The sequence below is a fragment of the Caloenas nicobarica genome, chromosome 1 (genome assembly GCF_036013445.1).
Source record: "Caloenas nicobarica isolate bCalNic1 chromosome 1, bCalNic1.hap1, whole genome shotgun sequence".
NCBI classification, from domain to species: domain Eukaryota; kingdom Metazoa; phylum Chordata; class Aves; order Columbiformes; family Columbidae; genus Caloenas; species Caloenas nicobarica.
Genome location: NC_088245.1, coordinates 50,568,681 through 50,589,833, shown reverse-complemented (window position 1 = coordinate 50,589,833; position 21,153 = coordinate 50,568,681). Strand labels below are relative to the sequence as shown.

At 47.0% G+C, this 21,153-nt stretch overlaps 1 protein-coding gene across 1 annotated transcript; it reads right to left on the bottom strand.

Annotated features, from left to right (window-relative positions):
- Positions 1 to 2,775: 2,775 nt before the first annotated feature.
- On the bottom strand, positions 2,776 to 15,940 carry LOC135999505 (uncharacterized protein C12orf50-like). The gene is given in 9 exon segments (XM_065653079.1): positions 2,776 to 2,936; positions 9,108 to 9,311; positions 10,311 to 10,430; positions 11,045 to 11,158; positions 11,249 to 11,326; positions 11,836 to 11,991; positions 13,128 to 13,329; positions 14,619 to 14,699; positions 15,875 to 15,940. Coding segments are annotated over 9 exon segments (1,182 nt in total).
- Positions 15,941 to 21,153: the final 5,213 nt, after the last annotated feature.

Genomic DNA, 21,153 nt, shown 5'->3' with positions numbered 1-21,153 from the left:
TCGTGGCGGGCGGGCGCTCACGGACTCCATTTCCCGTGGCGCAGCGCGGGGCGGTGCAGCCGCAGTTCCGGCCGGCGCTGGTCCGGCGGCGGGAGCGGGCGGGCTCGGGTGGCCGGGGCCATGAGGCGGCGGGGCGCGGTGCAGCGGAAGGTGCCGTGTGTGTTCGTGACCGAGGTGAAGGAGGAGCCGTCGGCCAAGCGGGAGCGCCAGGTGGCCGAGGCGGAACGGGGCCGGGGCCGGGCCCAGGGGGAGTCGCTGGGCCGCGGGGAGCGGCGCCGCACGGCGGGGCGGAGCGGGGTGGACAGGCAGCGGCAGCGGCCGTGTCAGACCCGCCCGGGCCGGCTGCGGGGAGGGGGACAGCGAGTGGCGGGAGGTTTGGCTGCAGATCTTGAGAGAAATGTGCGGTCCGGGTTTCCATATGGCTCCCCGCCTTAACTGCGGGAGAGAAAGATCGTTTGGGAGCCAGTTCAGGTGTGTCCCCCCCTTTTGCTGCCAAGTGCATCCAGGTGTGCACCCCGATGCTGAGTTTGCTTTGTCTGAGTTTGGGCACAGTCGTGGCAGGAACGCGGCTGCACTGGGAGCCTGTGTGGAGCCGTTTTGCTGTGCCCACCTGTGAGCCCTGCAGAGACAAAACAACCTTGTTTCTCGTCTTTTTGTTGTGCTCAAAGCACAGGCTTATGAGGGAAGAATTTATTTGAGGCTGCAAGATGTGGAGTATGTAGCAAGGTGACAGTAATGGAGCCCAGTCAAAGTTAATTCTTGCCAAGATGTAACAGGCAATGTCCGGACAGATCGGGGTGTCATTCGCCTGTCTGCTGTAGCGCTCCAACTGGCGTTGTCCAGTCTCTTCTTGAACACTGTCAGGCTTGGGCCGTGACACCTCCCTGGGGAGCCTGTTCCAGTGCTCCAGCACCCTCTGGGGGAAGAACCTTTTCCTGATGTCCAACCTAAACCTTCCCTGGCACATGTTCCTTTAATTCCCTCAGGTTCTGTCATTGGTCACCAGAGAGATCAGCACTTGCCCTTCCTTCTCCCCTTGTGAGGAAGCTGTAGAGCATGATGAGGTCTCCCGTTAGTCTTCTCTTCTCCAGGCTGAACAAACCAAGTGACTTTAGCTGCTCCACATATGGCTTCCCCTCCAAACCCTTCACCAACTTTGTAGCCCTCTTCTGGACACTCTCCAGTAGCTTTATATCTTTTTTTATCCTGGGGTGCCCAGAACTGCACCCAGTGCTCCAGGTGAGGCCGCACCAGTGCAGAGCAGAGCGGCACAATCACCTCCCTGGCAATGCTGTGCTTGATGCACCCAGGACACGGTTGCCCTCTTGGCTGCCAGGGACACTGTTGGCTCATGTTCAACTTGCCGCCGACCAGAACCCCCAGGTCCCTCTCTGCAGAGCTGCTTTCCAGCATCTCGTGCCCCAGTCTGTATGTACAGCCAGGGTTGCCGTGGCCCAGGTGCAAAATCCGGCACTTGCCCTTGTTAAACTTCATGCAGTTGGTGATTGCCCAGTTCTCCAATTTGTCCAGATCCCTCTGCAGGGTCTCTCTGCTCTCGACAGTGTCAACAGCTCCTCCCAACATTGTGTAAGCAGCAAGCTTAGGATTCCCTCTAGTCCTGTGTTCAAGTCATTTATGAAGACATTGAAGAGTGCTGGCCCTAAGATGGATCCTTGTGGAACCCACTAGTGACTGGTGTCCAACCCAACATGACCCCATTTACTAGAACCCTTTGAGCCCGACCCATCAGCCAATTGCTCACCCGCTGCATTGTTGTTTATGCAGCTGTGTGCTGGACATCTTGTCCAGGAGAATGCTGTGAGAGACAGTATCAAAGGCTTTACTGAAATCCAAAACCAATTTATTTAATCATGGTACATATGCATTAAAACTGTTATGCAGTAAAACTTCTGTGAAATACGTTAGGGGAACACTCAGCTTAGAGATTTTTTCATCTCCATGCACATATTTTACTAGGAGTCTTGTGGTGAATAGCCACAGTCTTTAAAAATCATCTCAACTGTCTAATTTTCGTAACAGACACAACTTAGTGAATATATTTAAAACCTTAATATATGACCGTACAGAACATACTTTCCTAATTTCCATTTTTGTCACTTTTGAAACATTGGTGCATCTCGTTTCACTTTGGAGTATTGTAATTTCAACCACTCGCTTCATCCTATTCTCCGCTCTGGGTATCGTTCTTGTTTTCTGTTCACTTCCATGTTGTTTTGGCTCTGTTGCCAAAATAGATATACAGAAGTTTTTGTACATTATTTACTAGAATAAATCTGTAGATGCTCTTTCAGAAACAGGTTAAGAATTAAACTTTGAGCATGAGATAGAGGTTGTAATCTCTGCTTTCAAGGCAGCTGTAAAATGTATTAATGGTCCTTAGGGTATCAGGAGAATGTTCTGTAGCCCGAGTCCTTTTATGAATTTGGAGCTCGGCTGATCATCGTTCAGCTGTTGCAGATGCTTCACGAGCAATCAAACAGACAAACAGATCACACTCCTGTGGTCTGTGCTGTGCTTTGTCCAGCGCTACGAGCCAAAACCCACTTGTTGTAGCTCCTCACTTTGAAGGCAGGTACGTATTTTGCTTTCATATCAGTAATATTGTAAAACATTAGAAATCCTGGGTTAGTTATACAGTCAAAATTACATGTCTGCAAAACAACGGAACTATTCACCGCTCTTTCAGACAATTCAGCATTGCTTAGAATCTTGTGGGTTTTGGCTGCAAAAGCTTTAAGAGCAGTTTTACATTTTCTAGGTGGGGAGAGTCCTGTCGCTTTTGTGAAGTAGACTACGTTGTAAAAATTTTGATCAAACAGTTACCTGAATGGTTGTTCCAAATTTAGGGAATGTTTTTGCATGTGGATTTCTTTTCCTCCAAGTTGGTGCATTGTAAGATCCTGAAGTGTATTTGTCTGTAGAAGAAACATTAACATTGTTTATTAAGTTCAGCTGCAATTTCAGGAAAGACTCTCTTAGTCTGATATGTGAATTAAATATTACGTCAGCTGAAGTATCAATGAAAGCATCAGGTGAATCACACATCATCTCTGAAATACAAGCCAGTGTTAAATACAGACTTTCTCTCCAGTACTTTAAAGATCATGTGTAATCTTGCAGCGTTTCCTCAGGCTCACGGGATCTTCCAAACGAGGTGATTCTGCCACGGACACCCGTGACTTGAACAAAGTCAATATTCCTGTGTTCAAAATCTTCCCAAAGGCATCAGTTGCTTTTCAGTTAAAGAAATCCATAACCCAGTCTCCTCTTTTATCCCTGCTTGTGCAAGCACTAGACATAAAGCAATGGGATGTTTTTGTGCTGGGCAGTTGATTGTGCATCAGAGAAGCTGCCTAATGACTAAGTGTTTTCTGTGAAATTTGGTTAAAAATATTATTAGTTCTCTTGTTTTGTATTAATTCCATCTTAATTGCATTAATTCAAATCATTAATTGCAAAATAATGCTACGATTTTAAGTTTATATATAGCTATTTATACACAACATGTAAGCATTACCATAGTTTTCTGTTTGGGTCGAAAATCTTCTGTTTGTGTCAAGCTGATTCTTTGGTTTGGAGCATTTCTGACCATATGGCTCAGGTACTGCTTGAAAATAAAGGTAGTGACAATGGTAATGGTTGTTCTTATGACAAAAAAGCTGATCACCTTTTTTTGTGAAATGCTCTAACTTTTTTTAACCTGGCAATGTGATTAAATGTGTGTTGGGGAATGGCTACGGGAAAAGGGGCATGGGTCCAGTGATCTGCTGTATCAGGAAAGCTTGTTCTAGTCAGCATGAGTAGGCCTCGGTAGGCCTCGGTGAGCAGGAGTCAGAAACTGCTGATGGAAAAGTACTGACCGAGGGTAACCTGGGTTGCTTGCGGGCAAGGAGGAGTTTCGGTGAACGACCTTGAGGAGCTAGCTCTGGGAAGAAGAGGAACTTGCATACCAGAGAAACCGCAAGGGGGGTTGGGCTACTTATGTATTCTCTCCAATTATTGAATGACTAGTAGGCATAATTATCTAAGGGACTAGATAAGTGTGTGCAACTTATTAATAAATTGAAGTATGCTTTATCACTCATACTGAGTCGGCTGCATTTCTTCCTCCGCCTTCTCAGGTCTGAATCCCTGGTGGGGTTCTTCCCCGCAATTGGCGCCCGAACAGGGACCTGAGTGGCGGATAGGGAAAGGAACAGCGCTGGGAGCAGCGACCGGCGGGCAAGAGCGATTGAACACTGTGCTGCGGTGTATCGTCTCCGACGCCTGAACCGAGTGAAGTTCGCCGTTGCTGGGCTACAGGAGGGCTGCAAGGAGGTCTTTAAAGCGCAGGAGGAGGTACCGTGCTCGGCTATAAATAACGGTAGCATGGATTTAGAAGTAGCCCTAGATTTATTGCAAAGCTTTTTAGAAAAGCGGGGGGTGGATCATAGTTGCGTTAAACAGCTAGCTGGTCTAGTAGCAACAGGGAAAGCTAAGGGGTGTTTTCAGGATCCGGATTCGTTATTTGAAGAAGCGGAGTGGAGAAAATTAGGAGATGTGTTATGGGATATGGTGATAGATGAGGACAAAACAGCGAAAAAGTTAATGAAACCGTGGTGTGAGGTTATAAATAATATTAAGAGGCATAAGGTCGAGAAAAATTTGGCAGCAGTTGCTTCTCAGAAGTTAGGTCGGATGGAGCCATCTGCTCCACCACTAGATGCCGGAATATCACCCTTTTCGGGTGGGTCTGCACCGCCGCCGCAGACGAATGACTTGTTGTTTAGTAATTGTCGGGTTCCTAATCCACCTTGTTGGCAAACAGTTAAAGTTACGGAAAGAGGGGAGTTAGAGCGACAAGCGGAAACAAGAGAGCAGGGAGATAGCCGTAGTGTGGACGAAGCAAGCGAGCCAGAGAAGGAGGAAGAGACGGGTAAATCAAACCGGGGTAGTTGTCCTACGTTGCTTAATTGGAGAAGGATCATGGAAGATGCAGCAGAAGGTGGAGATTTTACTCCTCTAGCGTTTCCAGCGATGTTTCAAAGGGATCAGCATGGGGACATGCAAGCAGAGTACAGTCCAATTAGCTGGAAGTTGTTATCTCAGCTCAGGAGTACGGTATCGGAATCTGGTTTGCATGGAGAGCCAACTAAGCAGATGTTGAATTATGTGTTTGGAACTACGGTATTAGTTCCGGAGGACCTTAAGGTGATCATGAGGATGATTATGACGCAGTCGCAGCTGTTGTTGTGGCAGGCGCACTGGCAGCGGTTTTGCGAGGCATCGGTGCAGCAAAGAAGGGGGCCCAATGACCCATTGAACGGCGTTACAGTAGAGCAGTTGATGGGTACAGGACCGTTCCTGGAAGTACGGGCCCAATTACAGATGGGGCCGGAAAGGTGTATTGAGGCAATGCGAACGGCGAGGCTAGCGGTGGAACAGGTTAAGACGGCACAGCCAGCGCCTTCCTATATGTCTATAAAACAAGGTAGAGAGGAGCCTTTCGCACAATTTATAGATAGAGTTACCGCGGCCATAGAGCAGGCGGATGTGCCTGAGTGGATGAGGGCAGCGTTGTTGAGGCAGTGTGCAGTTCAGAATGCGAATCAGGCGACTCGGTCTATTCTAATAACGTTGCCAGCAGACGCTACGATTGAGTTGATGTTAGATCGAATGAGCAGGGTTCCGGTAGGGCCTCAGGCTATATTAGTGGAAGCTATGGATAGGTTAGGGAAAGACCTCCTGCAGGCCCAGCAACAAGCTCTAGCAGCCCAGTTGCAGTTTCAAGAACAAGTCTTTGCTGCGTTAGCTCCGCTCCGTGCTGGTGCTGTGGAAGCTGGAAGCCGGCCTCGCAGTACTGAGGGGAGAAGAAGTAATAAGTGCTTCAGATGCGGACGGGAGGGTCATATCCGTCGAGACTGCAGAGCGACTCGAGTGTGGTGCGAGAACTGCAGATCGACCAACCACAGCTCAGAAGCATGTTACTCGGGAAACGGGAGAATGAGTGCGTCGAGCCGCCGTGCCCCGATAAAAATGGCAGCTCCTGCAGTCGCGACATCGGAGCAACAAACAGCGAGTCGGGAGGAACCAGTACCAGCGTCATGCAACCCGCAGCCGTCCTCCAGCCAGCCACAAGAGGGAGCCTCGGGTTGGACTTGGCAACTGCAGTAGAAATAACTTTAACGGACTCCAAACCGCGACGTGTAGCTACAACAGTAAAAGCGCCCTTAGTGATCAACGGTCAACCGCAGGGTGCATTACTGATAGGGCGATCTTCAAGCAGTATGAGAGGACTGACAATTATCCCCGGACTTATCGATGCAGACTATACGGGTGTCATACAGATCATGATTCAGATATTGTTTCCACCTATCCATATTCCTCGAGGCAGCAGAATTGCGCAATTGATACCGCTAATGCAGTTGACAAGAGACATGAAAACAGCGTCTCGGGAGGAGCGAGGTGATCAGGGTTTTGGATCTACAGGACCTGCAGCATTGCTGACAATGCCCATGCATCGACGACCGAATACAACCGTGCGACTGGAATGTCGGGGCCAATTTTTATTACTGTCTATGTTGTTGGACACTGGGGCAGATTTAACCATCGTGGATGAAGGTGCTTGGCCTCCAGAGTGGCCGACGAGACCCATGGACAGAGGAGTAGAAGGCGTAGGGGGTCACTCGTCGGTACGTCGTAGTATTGATCGCGCCATCTTGACCATTGATGGTCGTAGGGCCAGCGCCTATGTTACAGTAATGAGCCTGCCAAATGGTGTAAATGGCCTGATAGGTCGAGATGTTTTGGATCAGCTTGGAGTTATCTTGACCACGGAAGGGACTTTTCGCTGACGGTCACTGCAAAATGGGCTTTCCCGATCCCGCTGAAGTGGATTTCTGAGGATCCAATATGGATCGAGCAGTGGCCGTTAAAAATGGAAAGCCTAGCAGCCGCACATCAATTAGTGGAGGAACAGTTAAAGCAAGGACATTTGCAATTGTCAACAAGTCCATGGAACACTCCTATTTTTGTGATCAAGAAGAAATCGGGGAAGTATCGATTGCTGCATGACCTTAGAGCCGTAAATGCGCAAATGCAGGCAATGGGTGCTTTGCAACCAGGATTACCAAACCCAGCGATGTTGCCTGAAAAGTGGAAGTTGCTGATAGTAGACCTAAAGGACTGTTTCTTTACTATCTCATTGCACCCCAATGATACACAACGGTTCGCATTTACGTTGCCAGCCATCAACAAAGAAGCGCCTGCCCAGCGATTTGAATGGACAGTGTTACCTCAGGGAATGAAAAACAGTCCTACATTGTGTCAGTTGTTTGTTGACAATGCCTTGCGTCCTATTCGAGATGCGTGGCCTACAGCCTTGATTTAAGTTACAAATAGAGGACGATCCTTTTAGAGCATGGTGGGCTTCGCTAAGATTTCCAAGCTGGTTGCTGAGCTTTTTAAGGCCAATGTTGGTCGGTTTTATCTTTATCGTTATTATATTAAGTATTGGAATCTGTTGTTTATCTTGTATCCGCAATATGTGTGTCAAAGTTATCGAATCTGTTTTTCGCAAAGATGTATTATTGGCCCAAAAAGAAAAAGGGGGAATTGTTGGGGAATGGCTACGGGAAAAGGGGCATGGGTCCAGTGATCTGCTGTATCAGGAAAGCTTGTTCTAGTCAGCATGAGTAGGCCTCGGTAGGCCTCGGTGAGCAGGAGTCAGAAACTGCTGATGGAAAAGTACTGACCGAGGGTAACCTGGGTTGCTTGCGGGCAAGGAGGAGTTTCGGTGAACGACCTTGAGGAGCTAGCTCCGGGAAGAAGAGGAACTTGCATACCAGAGAAACCGCAAGGGGGGTTGGGCTACTTATGTATTCTCTCCAATTATTGAATGACTAGTAGGCATAATTATCTAAGGGACTATATAAGTGTGTGCAACTTATTAATAAATTGAAGTATGCTTTATCACTCATACTGAGTCGGCTGCATTTCTTCCTCCGCCTTCTCAGGTCTGAATCCCTGGTGGGGTTCTTCCCCGCAAATGTGTTATTCAGATGAAGAATGTTCTCTTTGTAATCTCTCTACCTATCCTTCCACATTTAATCAAAGCAAACATGAAAAGAGAAAAAGTAAAGCTGTTCATCCCGAGGATAAAGCAGTACCGTTTGGATTAATTCGACTTAACATTATGAATCTTTGGGAAGTGGCTACTCTGTCTGAGTGAGATTCCTTTTATTGGAAATGAAGACAGGGAGGCACCTCAAGATGGAGATTCAACCAGTCTTAGAAGAGATGACTGAACCTGGCAAGATGTAATCACTTTCTTAACTTATGATTATTGAAATTATTTTCCACTAAATTTCTACATGAAGTGACAGATGAAACCAACAGAATTATCCAGAGTAACCATTGGAAAGGAAAGCAGAAAGGCAAATAAAACCCAACTGATGTACAAGGTTGTGAGAAGCTGTATTACCATAAACCATAAAATGTAAAATTATGGTTACATCTGAAACAGATTGCCGAATAGAAAGATGCAGGACTCTGAATCCCACCTGTACGCTCTTGTCAAATTTATGACATAGGCCGTCCTCTGAAGAGGAGAGCAGAGTATTTCAAAGATGGAAAATATGGATTAAATACCATCTGGAATGAGTGGCAGGAAAAATGAATTAAATCCTCCGACCACCATGAATAATATGCAAAAAATATTAATTGAGATTTACATTTAAAGCAGTAACAGTGGTTTGAATAAGACCAAAGGCCTTCTTTATGGAAGATGAAAAATAATACTAAATTATAAAAATAAGCATAAATCCATCATATTCCAACATGAAGTTAAATGGACTATTACAAGTTATTAAATATTTCAGAAGAAGAAATCAGATAAAAGAAGCTATAATTAATGGCGATCGGTATGTTAGTACACATCAGCACATCATTGCATTCATTGTTTTTTGGGCAGAGAAATGAATTCCTGCTATGAAGGCATTTAGGCAGAAATGACTTAACAATCACCTGCAGGGACAAAAAAGAAAGCAGCACAATACAGACAGGCACATTTGAGGCATTTTAAGAATCCTGTGTAAGCAGGAGCCCACCTGTAGATCCGCTGAACTTTGGTTCCTGGTTGACGTTGACAGTGCGGTAGAATACATATGCTGATCTTCGAGGTTCTGAAGAATCACAATAAGTCTTTCTTCCAGCTGCTCTCCCACGAGGAACATAAGCAGCAGTTTCATCATCCTTCCTTTGACCCCTTGGCTGGTAACTTGGTTTTCCTTTGGGGTCTGAAGTGTGAATTCCTAAAAGTGAAAAAGCAAATTAAATGAAAATTTTGAGCTGTTTGTCAAAATTTGACATATTGCAGGAGCCTGGAGGCTGGAAGACAAGATTAATGCAATGTTCTTTGTGGAGAGTCCAATCTAAATATGGATTGTCCGCATTTGACATTAAGAACAGAAATTAGGTAGGTAGTGCTGGATCATCTAACAGTTTAGTAAATGAAAATGAATAAGCCAACTGTTTTCTCAAAACACCTTTTCCTGGTACCGTATGAGGTGAATTTCTTGGCTCCTCAGAAGTCCATTTATTCTTCTTTATTTCTTTGGAGTGATGCTTATTTACCAGCTCACTGTGGTTGTGTTTAGGGTTTACAGTTTAACAAACATTGGCTTTAATCCACAGGGACATTTGTAAGAACTGAGAGTGAAAAGTTGTATGTAATTTGTGTGTGTGTCACAGGGGGAATAAACCCTTTTCCAAAGTCAAAGTATCACATCTATGTGGGAAGCGAATGGAAATAGACTCCAAAGCGCAAGGTGACAACTTCTAAGCCTGAGCTGCCTGTCATTACAAGAGAACTCAGCAACAAAACAACAACTCTTATATGTTCCTCTCTGCCGCTGCTTATTTCTCACCCCTTGCACATGAGGGATGCTTTGCCTGTGTCTCAGTTGTATCAGTTCAGCTACGTGTTGTCCTGCAAACTGAACAACTAAAACAACGTGGCATAGAAAATAACTTCAGTTGGCAAAAGGATTACTTGAATCGTCAGGCACTTTGGTGATACAGTTCACAGCACGGGCCCACACAGAGTCTTAACAGCTGAATGCGCATTGCTGACATGGTGACAAACAGCGTTGCAGAAATACCAAGGAATGGCGGGAGATTCAACATTCCTATAATAGATTCACCTCTGATGTCAATGTACCTGGTGACTAAGGGTATTATACTGCAGTTTAAGGCATGCATATTCAGAGAAGATGTTAATCAATGAGAAGCTGATGCTAAAGGGTATTTACCTCCATTGTCAAAGGATCGACGATCTGTTGTAGGAATATGCTCTGTTGGTATTCGCCTTCCTGAAATCTCTCCTTCTCTTTTTGTATTAATAAATGTTCTGGGAATTCTACTGCCATCACCTGGAAAGGCAGCAGAAAGGATGTGTGAGCTGCTTGTGTGTAAGCACAGGGACTGGCCCTGCCATTCTCTTCCTCCCACCTCTGTGAGATAGTGATGAGTGCAATTTCCTTTAACCTCCCATTTTATATTCTTTCTCTTTTCTTAGATGTTTGGTTCCTGGCCACTGTAACTGATGTAGAACTTTCATGCTCTCTAAGACAATTCCATAAAGTGCAGGTTAAAGACAAACTATGGCTCCGAAGTAAAGAACCAGCTACAAATTACCTGCTCGTTCTTTAGCTTCTCACTTTTCATGAATTGTATTTATGAATCTTACCCGACGAAATTTATGGAACAGTTGTATATCTCTAGAAAGTATACATGGGGTTTACAGCCCGTTTCTACCTTTTCCATCTGCATTTGATACGGGTAGTCACCACGTGTGTGACACTATGTATGTATATATATGTGGGGAAAAATTAATGAAGTATTTTACTGTTCTTCGTAATATGCTGTCTTTTATTATCATTAAATTAAAAAAGAGGGGAGGAGGGGCAAGGTATCTAGTAGTTTGTCCCTGTAAGTGTAATCCTAAAAGTGGTACATATTGTCCAAGAAGATGAAAAGTCCTTACCTTTCTGCAAGTCTCGCTCGGTAGCTTCCAGGAGTAATTTCTCCTTTTCCCGAGGTGAAGACACAGTTTGTGCTGATTGGTGTTCGTGGGGGTATTGGATCCTGTAATACTCTCCTTAACATAGCCCGAGAGGGAAAATAAACCCAAGGCTTAGTATATTGGCATTGTTGCTGTTTAGGAAAGAGTGACTGATTTCATATTTACCAGTTTTATAGCATATTTCCTTTATGGCTCTTTCCTCTTCAATTTCTGCAGCAGTCTTAGGCACCCAATTAGAAACATCTGTAGGAAATAGTTTTAAAAGATTACTAGGTATCCATACAAAGACCTTCAGCAATTCTTAATAATCAAATATCATCATGAATTTCTCTGAGTGAGATACAGTCAAGGGTTTAACTACATTTAAAAAATAAAAAACCAAAACAAATATATATAAATACGCATAGACATTCAGTTAATCTAGTGAATTGTGTCCTCAAATTTAGAGAAAGTTTGAAGAGTATTTGATGGCCATCTGAACTGTGGATCACTTTTCAAATTCTATTTAATGAAAATGGGGTATGTGGATGATACTGCTATTGAAATATACAAATAGGCATTTCACAGGAATTAGGACGTTGCCTCACTTCTGGTGACTACTGTTTCCAAGATATTGGGGATTAGCTGGAGACTATTTTGAAATCTTGTTAACAACTCTTCTAAATAGCTAATGGTTGTTATAACAAATCAGTTGTGAAGTGTCGAAAAAGACCCTATCCTACTTCTTTGTAAAAGAAAAAATATCTGGTTACAGTTCTCTTCGTCGTCCTCTTCATCTTCTTCATTCTTGAGGCTTATAATCAGTGGAGCATGAACTGGTAGGAAAATATTCTCTTGATTTCGGAGTGATTCCTGATGATGGGCTGGATGCAGAATCCTTTCTTGGCCACCCTGTTGCAATGACACATCTGCAGAAAAGAACATTATATTTCTGTTATTAGGAGGAACGAGAATATCAAATCCAGGTTCAGACCAGGAGTTATAACTTTGAAGTCTTTATCCTATGGAAGGGATCATTACATAGGCACATTGTGCCTTGTGGTAAAACTATTGCGCGGAGCTTGGCAAAAGAGCATCTTGCAACAACAGGAAGCATGAAAAAACACGGGTTGTCTCTCCTCTGAAAGAACAGATGAGGAATAAAGCCTTTTGAAAAGAAACATTTTGATCATTTGATGATGTTTAGAAAAGGCTGGATATCTCTTCCAGCTGGTGGATCCACTAATTTCAGTCAGTATCCTTCTTTCTTCCAATGTGTTTCAAGGTCTTTACAGCTTAGGGAAACATATGAGTAGTAATACCTGGGCTGAAGTGAAAAGAGCACTCAAGTTCTTGTCTTCCTCCTCTGGGGCTGGGTGGCTCAACACGCCCACATAGGACACGCTACCTTTCCCTGTGGGAATTTCTGGAACACAAGGTGTTTGCTTCTGACTAGAGGTCTCTCTGGACTTCTCTCATGACACCTTTCTCCAGCTCTGGAGCTCAGGCCCATGAACATCTCCATTTTAGTCCCCTTGCTCATGCATCTGTGACAAGTCATGCTGCTCTCACTCCAGCTTCTGCCTGATTTCTGACACCTGTCTTGGTTCCCTGCCCTGGACACTTTCCGTGTTACAGGTTCCAGCTGTCTAACAGGACTCCCGGTAGCCAAGAGCTCCTCTTTAAGACGAAATGATGAAAAACCCCCACATCTTGTAATGGTTGGGTTTTTAAATTTTTCTATAAATAATCTGATTTTCAGATATTGCACAGCCTTGCAAACTATTCCTGCAAGATTTCTACTCCATAGCTCTTGCTAACCTCTTTTCATGGGACTGAGAGAAACATCCGTAACATGACAGCTAAAAAATTCATGTGGCAACCCTGTTCAAATGCCAATAAAATTCATTTCTTTGCCTTGAACTTGCTGGGGTAGCAGATCCTACCCCATTGATTTACCATGGTACATTTTGGACCTTCATAGAGATTACTGAGCACTGCAGGGACATTCTTGTGGATCTGCTTATGCTAAGGGACAAATAGTAGAGAAAATATTTTTACTTACTGTTACTAGGTGGCAAAAAGAGTCCATTTATATTTCGCGGTTTGGTATGATGGAAGGCACAACTGATCCTCACACAGCCTGAGGGTTGTTTTTCCCAGAAACAGGCGATGTGGCTGTACTTCTGCTGCAGGAGAAAAGAGATTTCATGTATTGTAAATATAACAATAAAAATAGAATAAATGCATTGGTACACGGTGTACTGCTGTGAACATATGACCAAGATTTTTTGGGACCATGTTCTGATATTTTAGAACTCTTAAAGTTATCCTTACAGATACCTGAAGCTCCAGAACACTCTAAAGTTATCCTGAGTTAGGTCGATGGAGCTTCCGTCATGTAAAAGTGTTCCTAGATGAGAACATGAGTAAAGCAGTCTAATAACTGTACTGCCAACTTTTCATGAGATGCTGAGAAGAAAACGTGTCTATTAGTTGCGTAACTGACATGTGGTTGAGTTTCCTTTCCCGCAGAATGGGATAATCAGGTCAATCCCAAATGAAATCCGCTGTACAAGTGCGAATCTTACATTAGACTCTCTTAAGAATTGTACATGGGTCCATGGGAAATAAGGAATGGGAAACCAAACCCAGAAAGATTCTCAGCAAGAACTAAAAAGTAACAGTTTGGGAGTTGATGTTCTGAGATTACTGTCATTAATATTGCTCACACCCTCTCCCAGCTGTTTGTACAGATGACAAACAAAAGCCTAATGGGGAAAAGAAAAACCTACCCCCCAAAAAAAAAAAAAACCCAGGCAAAACAAAAAAAACCAAAAACATAACCAAAAAAACCCTAAAACATAACCAAAAACCAAACAAAACCAAACCCAAAACAATAGAGAGCATATCTACATGGACTTGTTAATTATTTGTATAATTATTCCTTCTTTTCTAATACATATGTGTACACTGCTGCTCTCCCTCTATTGGTCAAAATTTCACCAACTAAAAAGTCCACACAAGATTGCAGAGATAGCGCTTCCATGAGAGTCACGCTTGTTAGTGTTACTTGAAGTTGTTTTTCTGTATCCCTGCCTTATTCCAGAGTACCGATTCTAGGAACATTTCTGATTATGCAATTCACTTCTTAATGAGATTCTACGTGATATTTTAAAGGAACTTTCACCTAGTTCAAGACGTTAACAGCTGGGTCTAAGAGCAGCATCTCCAAAACATGCCACGTTTGGACTGTAGTCAGACAACTGGGCCATCCCCTGAGACGCGCTGGGTCTGGAGCCAAAGCTCATCTCCCCGGCATTAACGCCTAAATCCCCATTGCTGAAATGGATGGAAATAAAAAAATTGCCTGTGGTTCAGAAGATCATTAGCTCTTCTCACGACTTCCAAAAATCCGATATTTCCTCTACAGATGTGGCCATGACCCAGCCAGAGTGACATATCAGCTTCTCTGTTTACATAACAGACCTCCCTGTCAACACGGCTGAATCAAGAAATCAGGGATCCAAAGTGCTCTACAATCTACAGCATTTACCTGTGCGTAGGGGGAACGGTGGAAATAGCAGTCATTCCCAACTGTGGTCATTTTCACCTCTTGTGCTTCTTCTCCACGCTCCTAATACCAGCAGAACATATATGCAAACATTGAAACTATGAATACTGAGGCGACACGATGTCTTCTCTTTGAAAGCAGCAGTTTTCTTCTAAAAACTGGGCCTTCACAACCTCAGACCTGCTTGTGACGCGAAAGAAGACCCCAAGTGACAGCAAAAGGCACGCAAGCGAAGGAGCTGGTGCCTTCTGCAGCCTTGCCGAACGGACGAAGGCAGTTGCCAGCCAGTATAGAATGTTACGTTTCGAAAGTTCCAACTGCTCCTCCAGCTCCTGATGTCAACATCATGGCGCCAGGAGACATGTCCAGCTTGAACATCGACCCTCATCTTCATTGCTTCAGTGCAAAGTACAGAAAACGGGACCATTTCAGAGTCTCCCTTTCCAGTGTTTCTTTAATGAAAAATGGAACAAACCCATTTGCCGGGGCTTAAATAATACCCAACATCTTGCTGTAGGAACTGTGGCCTGTGAAACCAACCTTTGATGACACAAAGACAAACCTTATTGAGTAGTGCTTAATCAAAACCCTTCTGCCCAACGTTTTTTTACTGCAGCTCTTCCTTTGGATGGAGGAACTTGTTCCTCCTGTTAGTACACTGTTGGCTGTTCGCTGCTGACATGGTTGGGGTTTCTTGCTTTTTCTTGCTTCTGTGGTGTCTACTACCACATCTAAAGCAGAAAGAGCAGCGTCCACTTGTATCCTGAATTAACTCGTTTGTTGCCATTCAGGTCCTGGGCTGGCTACGAACCAAAAATACCGATGGGGGAAAATGAAGTTTCAGTCCTGGGAAATGCTAAGCCGTACTGTTATTCCCAGGACATGGGATCAAATTTATAACCCGAGTGACATCAGTGACTTGGAGATGAGGACTTCAGTGCACTCTTAGATCAAAGCCTGGGAACTTAGGGACAAACACAAAAGGAAGCACGGAAAGGAAAAGGAGTCACAAACTCCTAAGAGAAGGATGCCATTGCTTAGAGAGGAAGAAGGATGCAGACAAAGCCAAAGAGAAGGAAGTGAGACATAAGGCAGAATTCCAGAAAGAGGACTAGTGGTTCATAGCAGCACCAGACCTGCATGTGATGGGTGGTTCCTTGCAAAAAAACAAACAAACAAAAACACCCGCCCCGCCTTGAACTGGGTGGACCAATTGCCAGATTACACCTGTGCTGTACACCGTTGGTCAGCCAGCGGGAAGGGGGACAGATGTGTACATGAAAAGCAGCTGCCAGCGGCTCCATGGGCACGAAGGGTACAAGGCTGGCTCAGCGGTGGTCACACCCAAGCTGGGGAAGAAGTACAAAGGCGTTGAAATGACTGGAAGTCCTCCAGTCTCTCTAGAATCACAGAATCACAGAATCACAGAATGTTAGGGATTGGAAGGGACCTCAAAAGATCATCTAGTCCAATCTGCCTGCCAGGGCAGGAACACCTAGGTGAGGTTACACAGGAAGGCGTCCAGGCGGGTTTTGAATGTCTCCAGAGAAGGAGAATCCACAACCTCCCTGGGCAGCCTGTTCCAGTGTTCCGTCACCCTCACTGAGAAGAAGTTTCTTCTCAAATTTAAGTGGAACCTCTTGTGTTCCAGCTTGAACCCTTTACCCCTTGTCTTGCTGTTGGTTGTCACCGAGAAGAGCCTGGCTCCATCCTCGTGACACCCACCCTTTATGTATTTATAAACATTGATGAGGTCACCCCTCAGTCTCCTCTTCTCCAAGCTGAAGAGACCCAGCTCCCTCAGCCTTTCCTCATAAGGGAGATGCTCCACTCCCTTCATCATCTTTGTGGCCCTGCGCTGGACTCTCTCCAGCAGTTCCCTGTCCTTCTTGAACTGAGGGGCCCAGAACTGGACACAATATTCCAGATGAGGTCTCACCAGGGCAGAGTAGAGGGGAAGGAGAACCTCTCTTGACCTACTAACCATCCCCCTTCTAATACACCCCAGGATGCCATTGGCCTTCTTGGCCACAAGGGCACAGTGCTGGCTCATGGTCATCCTGCTGTCCACCAGGACCCCCAGGTCCCTTTCCCCTACACTGCTCTCTAATAGGTCATTCCCCAACCTGTACTGGAACCTGGGGTTGTTCCTGCCCAGATGCAAGACTCTACATTTTCCCTTGTTATATTCCATTAAATTTTTCCCTGCCCAACTCTCTAGCCTGTCCAGATCTCACTGGATGGCAGCACAGCCCTCTGGCGTGTCAGCCACTCCTCCCAGCTTGGTGTCATCAGCAAACTTGCTGATAGTACACTCAATTCCCTCATCCAAGTCATTGATGAATATATTGAATAGTATTGGTCCCAGAACTGACCCTTGAGGCACTCCACTAGATACAGGCCTCCAACCAGACTCTGCCCCATTGACCACAACTCTCTGGCTTCTCTCCTTCAGCCAGTTTGCAGTCCACCTCACTACCCGATCATCCAGTCCACACTTCCTCAGTTTTGCCGTGAGGATGCTGTGGGAGACGGTGTCAAATGCTTTGCTGAAGTCAAGGTAGACCACATCCGCTGCTCTGCCATCGTCAGTCCACCTTGTTACGTCTTCATAAAAGGCTATGAGGTTGGTCAAACACGACTTCCCCTTGGGGAAGCCATGTTGACTGTCCCTGATGACCCTCTTATCCTTGATATGTCTTAAGATGGCACCAAGGATAAGGTGTTCCATCACATAGAAGCCTATGAATTTTTCGTAATTCAAGTGTCAGCAGCCAGCCCGAGGACTAACTGCAGAGGAAAATACCGCCTGCCTGACCACTGGGACTTTGGCACTGGAATAAGGGCATTTCTACAGGAATGACCTGACCTGACTACGGGATGAAACTGCTCACTGAGATCAAGGTGGGCAGCAGTGATGCGGGCTGTGAACAGAGAAGCGACGTGAAAAGACTCCCACAGTTCCATAAGCCCCGCAACTGCCTTTCAGGAAAGCAGATGCGGGCCATGAATACTGAACTGTCAGTGGGCCCGAGCAGCCGTCCGAAAAAGTGTTAACGCTGTCAAGAGCTGTCGAGACAGGGGCTCTTTGTAGTTACGTGGCTGTGCCTGGGCGAGGTAAGCTTAAGGTGGTAAGCTCAGGAAGAACTAATTCTGTGTTGGGGTTGCATGCCAAGGTGTTTGAAGCGGGTGGGGCTGCAGGGGAGGATTCCGAGAGAAGCTGCTGGAAGCTTCCCCCATGTCCGATAGAGCCCGTGCCAGCTGGCTCCAAGATGGACCCAGCGCTGGCCAAGGCTGCGCCCATCAGCCTGTGAAGAACTGACCGTAACCCCCATTCCCTCTTCCCACGTGCCGCTCAGGGAGAGGAGGTAGAGGAAATGCAGGAGGGAACCTGAGCACGGGAAGAAGGAGGCACGTTGGGAAGGTGGTTTAAGATGCAGGTTTTATTTCCCATTGCTGCACTCAGATTGGATTGGCAATAAACTACAAGAACTTCCACGTGGGAGTCGAGTCTGTGTTGCCCGTGGCAGCAGTGGGTGAGCGCTCTCTCCTTGTCCTGATCTCGACCCACGAGCTTTTCCTTGGGCCTTCTCTCCCCTGCCCAGCTGAGGAGGGAGGGGAGTGACAGAGCAGCTTTGGTGGGCACCTGGTGTCCAGCCAGGGTCAAGCCAGCACAGCTTGCAAGGTTTATCCCGAGGCGCAGAGCCCGGGCAACACCCGGAGGCCCCTGTGCTGACGGGGGCCAAACCGACCCAGAGAGTTCCCCACTGGGCATCCCTGCCCCAGCCAGGCGTGCGGCGCCCGGGCAAGCAGAAAACAGCCCGAGGAACGGCTGCCGGGCCAACGGCACCGCCACCGCGCGCTGCCTCAGCCCGGAGCCGAAAACAGGCGGGCGGGGCCGCCCTGACACAGCGGGAGCCGCTCTGGAGAGAGAACGGCGGCTGGAGCCCTGGAGCTGCCCCAGGCCCGCGGCCGGACCGGGCGGCTGTGAGCGGGGGTGCCCCCGCCTCGCTGCCGGCTGCCGGGAAGGGGCCCCGAGGCCACCGCGCCCGCCCTGCCCTGCGCCGCCCTCCCCGGCGCTCGGGTGCGTGGCGGGGCTCGTGGCGGGCGGGCGCTCACGGACTCCATTTCCCGTGGCGCAGCGCGGGGCGGTGCAGCCGCAGTTCCGGCCGGCGCTGGTCCGGCGGCGGGAGCGGGCGGGCTCGGGTGGCCGGGGCCATGAGGCGGCGGGGCGCGGTGCAGCGGAAGGTGCCGTGTGTGTTCGTGACCGAGGTGAAGGAGGAGCCGTCGGCCAAGCGGGAGCGCCAGGTGGCCGAGGCGGAACGGGGCCGGGGCCGGGCCCAGGGGGAGTCGCTGGGCCGCGGGGAGCGGCGCCGCACGGCGGGGCGGAGCGGGGTGGACAGGCAGCGGCAGCGGCCGTGTCAGACCCGCCCGGGCCGGCTGCGGGGAGGGGGACAGCGAGTGGCGGGAGGTTTGGCTGCAGATCTTGAGAGAAATGTGCGGTCCGGGTTTCCATATGGCTCCCCGCCTTAACTGCGGGAGAGAAAGATCGTTTGGGAGCCAGTTCAGGTGTGTCCCCCCCTTTTGCTGCCAAGTGCATCCAGGTGTGCACCCCGATGCTGAGTTTGCTTTGTCTGAGTTTGGGCACAGTCGTGGCAGGAACGCGGCTGCACTGGGAGCCTGTGTGGAGCCGTTTTGCTGTGCCCACCTGTGAGCCCTGCAGAGACAAAACCACCTTGTTTCTCATCTTTTTGTTGTGCTCAAAACAATATCAGCATTATGATGGAAAAATAACGGAGCCCAGTCAAAGGTAATTCTTGCCAAGATGTAACAGGCAATGTCCGGACAGATCGGGGTGTCATTCGCCTGTCTGCTGTAGAGCTCCAACTGGCGTTGTCCAGTCTCTCCTTGAACACTGTCAGGCTTGGGCCGTGACACCTCCCTGGGGAGCCTGTTCCAGTGCTCCAGCACCCTCTGGGGGAAGAACCTTTTCCTGATGTCCAACCTAAACCTTCCCTGGCACATGTTCCTTTAATTCCCTCAGGTTCTGTCATTGGTCACCAGAGAGATCAGCACTTGCCCTTCCTTCTCCCCTTGTGAGGAAGCTGTAGAGCATGATGAGGTCTCCCCTTAGTCTTCTCTTCTCCAGGCTGAACAAACCAAGTGACTTTAGCTGCTCCACATATGGCTTCCCCTCCAAACCCTTCACCAACTTTGTAGCCCTCTTCTGGACACTCTCCAGTAGCTTTATATCTTTTTTTATCCTGTGGTGCCCAGAACTGCACCCAGTGCTCCAGGTGAGGCCGCACCAGTGCAGAGCAGAGCGGGACAATCACCTCCCTGGCCCGGCTGGCAATGCTGTGCTTGACGCACCCAGGACACGGTTGCCCTCTTGGCTGCCAGGGACACCGTTGGCTCATGTTCAACTTGCTGTCAACCAGAACCCCCAGGTCCCTCTCTGCAGAGCTGCTTTCCAGCATCTCGTGCCCCAGTCTGTATGTACAGCCAGGGTTGCCGTGTCCCAGGTGCAAAATCCGGCACTTGCCCTTGTTAAACTTCATGCAGTTGGTGATTGCCCAGTTCTCCAATTTGTCCAGATCCCTCTGCAGGGTCTCTCTGCTCTCGACAGTGTCAACAGCTCCTCCCAACATTGTGTAAGCAGCAAGCTTAGGATTCCCTGTGTTCAAGTCATTTATGAAGACATTGAAGAGTGCTGGCCCTAAGATGGATCCTTGTGGAACCCACTAGTGACTGGTGTCCAACCCAACGTGACCCCATTTACTAGAACCCTTTGAGCCCGACCCATCAGCCAATTGCTCACCCGCTGCATTGTTGTTTATGCAGCTGTGTGCTGGACATCTTGTCCAGGAGAATGCTGTGAGAGACAGTATCAAAGGCTTTACTGAAATCCAAAAACAATTTATTTAATCACGGTACATATGCATTAAAACTTCTGTTATGCAGTAAAACTTCTGTGAAATAAATTAGGGGAACACTCTGCTTAGAGATTTTTTTCATCTCTATGCACATATTGTACTAGCAGTCTTGTGGTGAACAGCCACAGTCTTTAAAAATCATCTCAACTGTCTAATTTTCGTAACAGACACAACTTAGTGAATATATTTAAAACCTTAATATATGACCATACAGAACATACTTTCCTAATTTCCATTTTTGTCACTTTTGAAACATTGGTGCATCTTGTTTCACTTTAGAGTATTGTAATGTCAACCACTCGCTTCATCCTATTCTCCGCTCTGGGTATAGTTCTTGTTTTCTGTTCACTTCCGTGTCCTTTTGGCTCTGTTGTCAAAATAGATATACAGAAGGTTTTGTACATTATTTACTAGAATAAATCTATAGATGCTCTTTCAGAAACATGTTAAGAATTAAACTTGGAGCACGAGATAGAGGTTGTAATCTCTGCTTTCAAGGCAGCTGTAAAATGTATTAATGGTCCTTAGGGTATCAGGAGAATGTTCTGTAGCCCGAGTCCTTTTATGAATTTGGAGCTCGG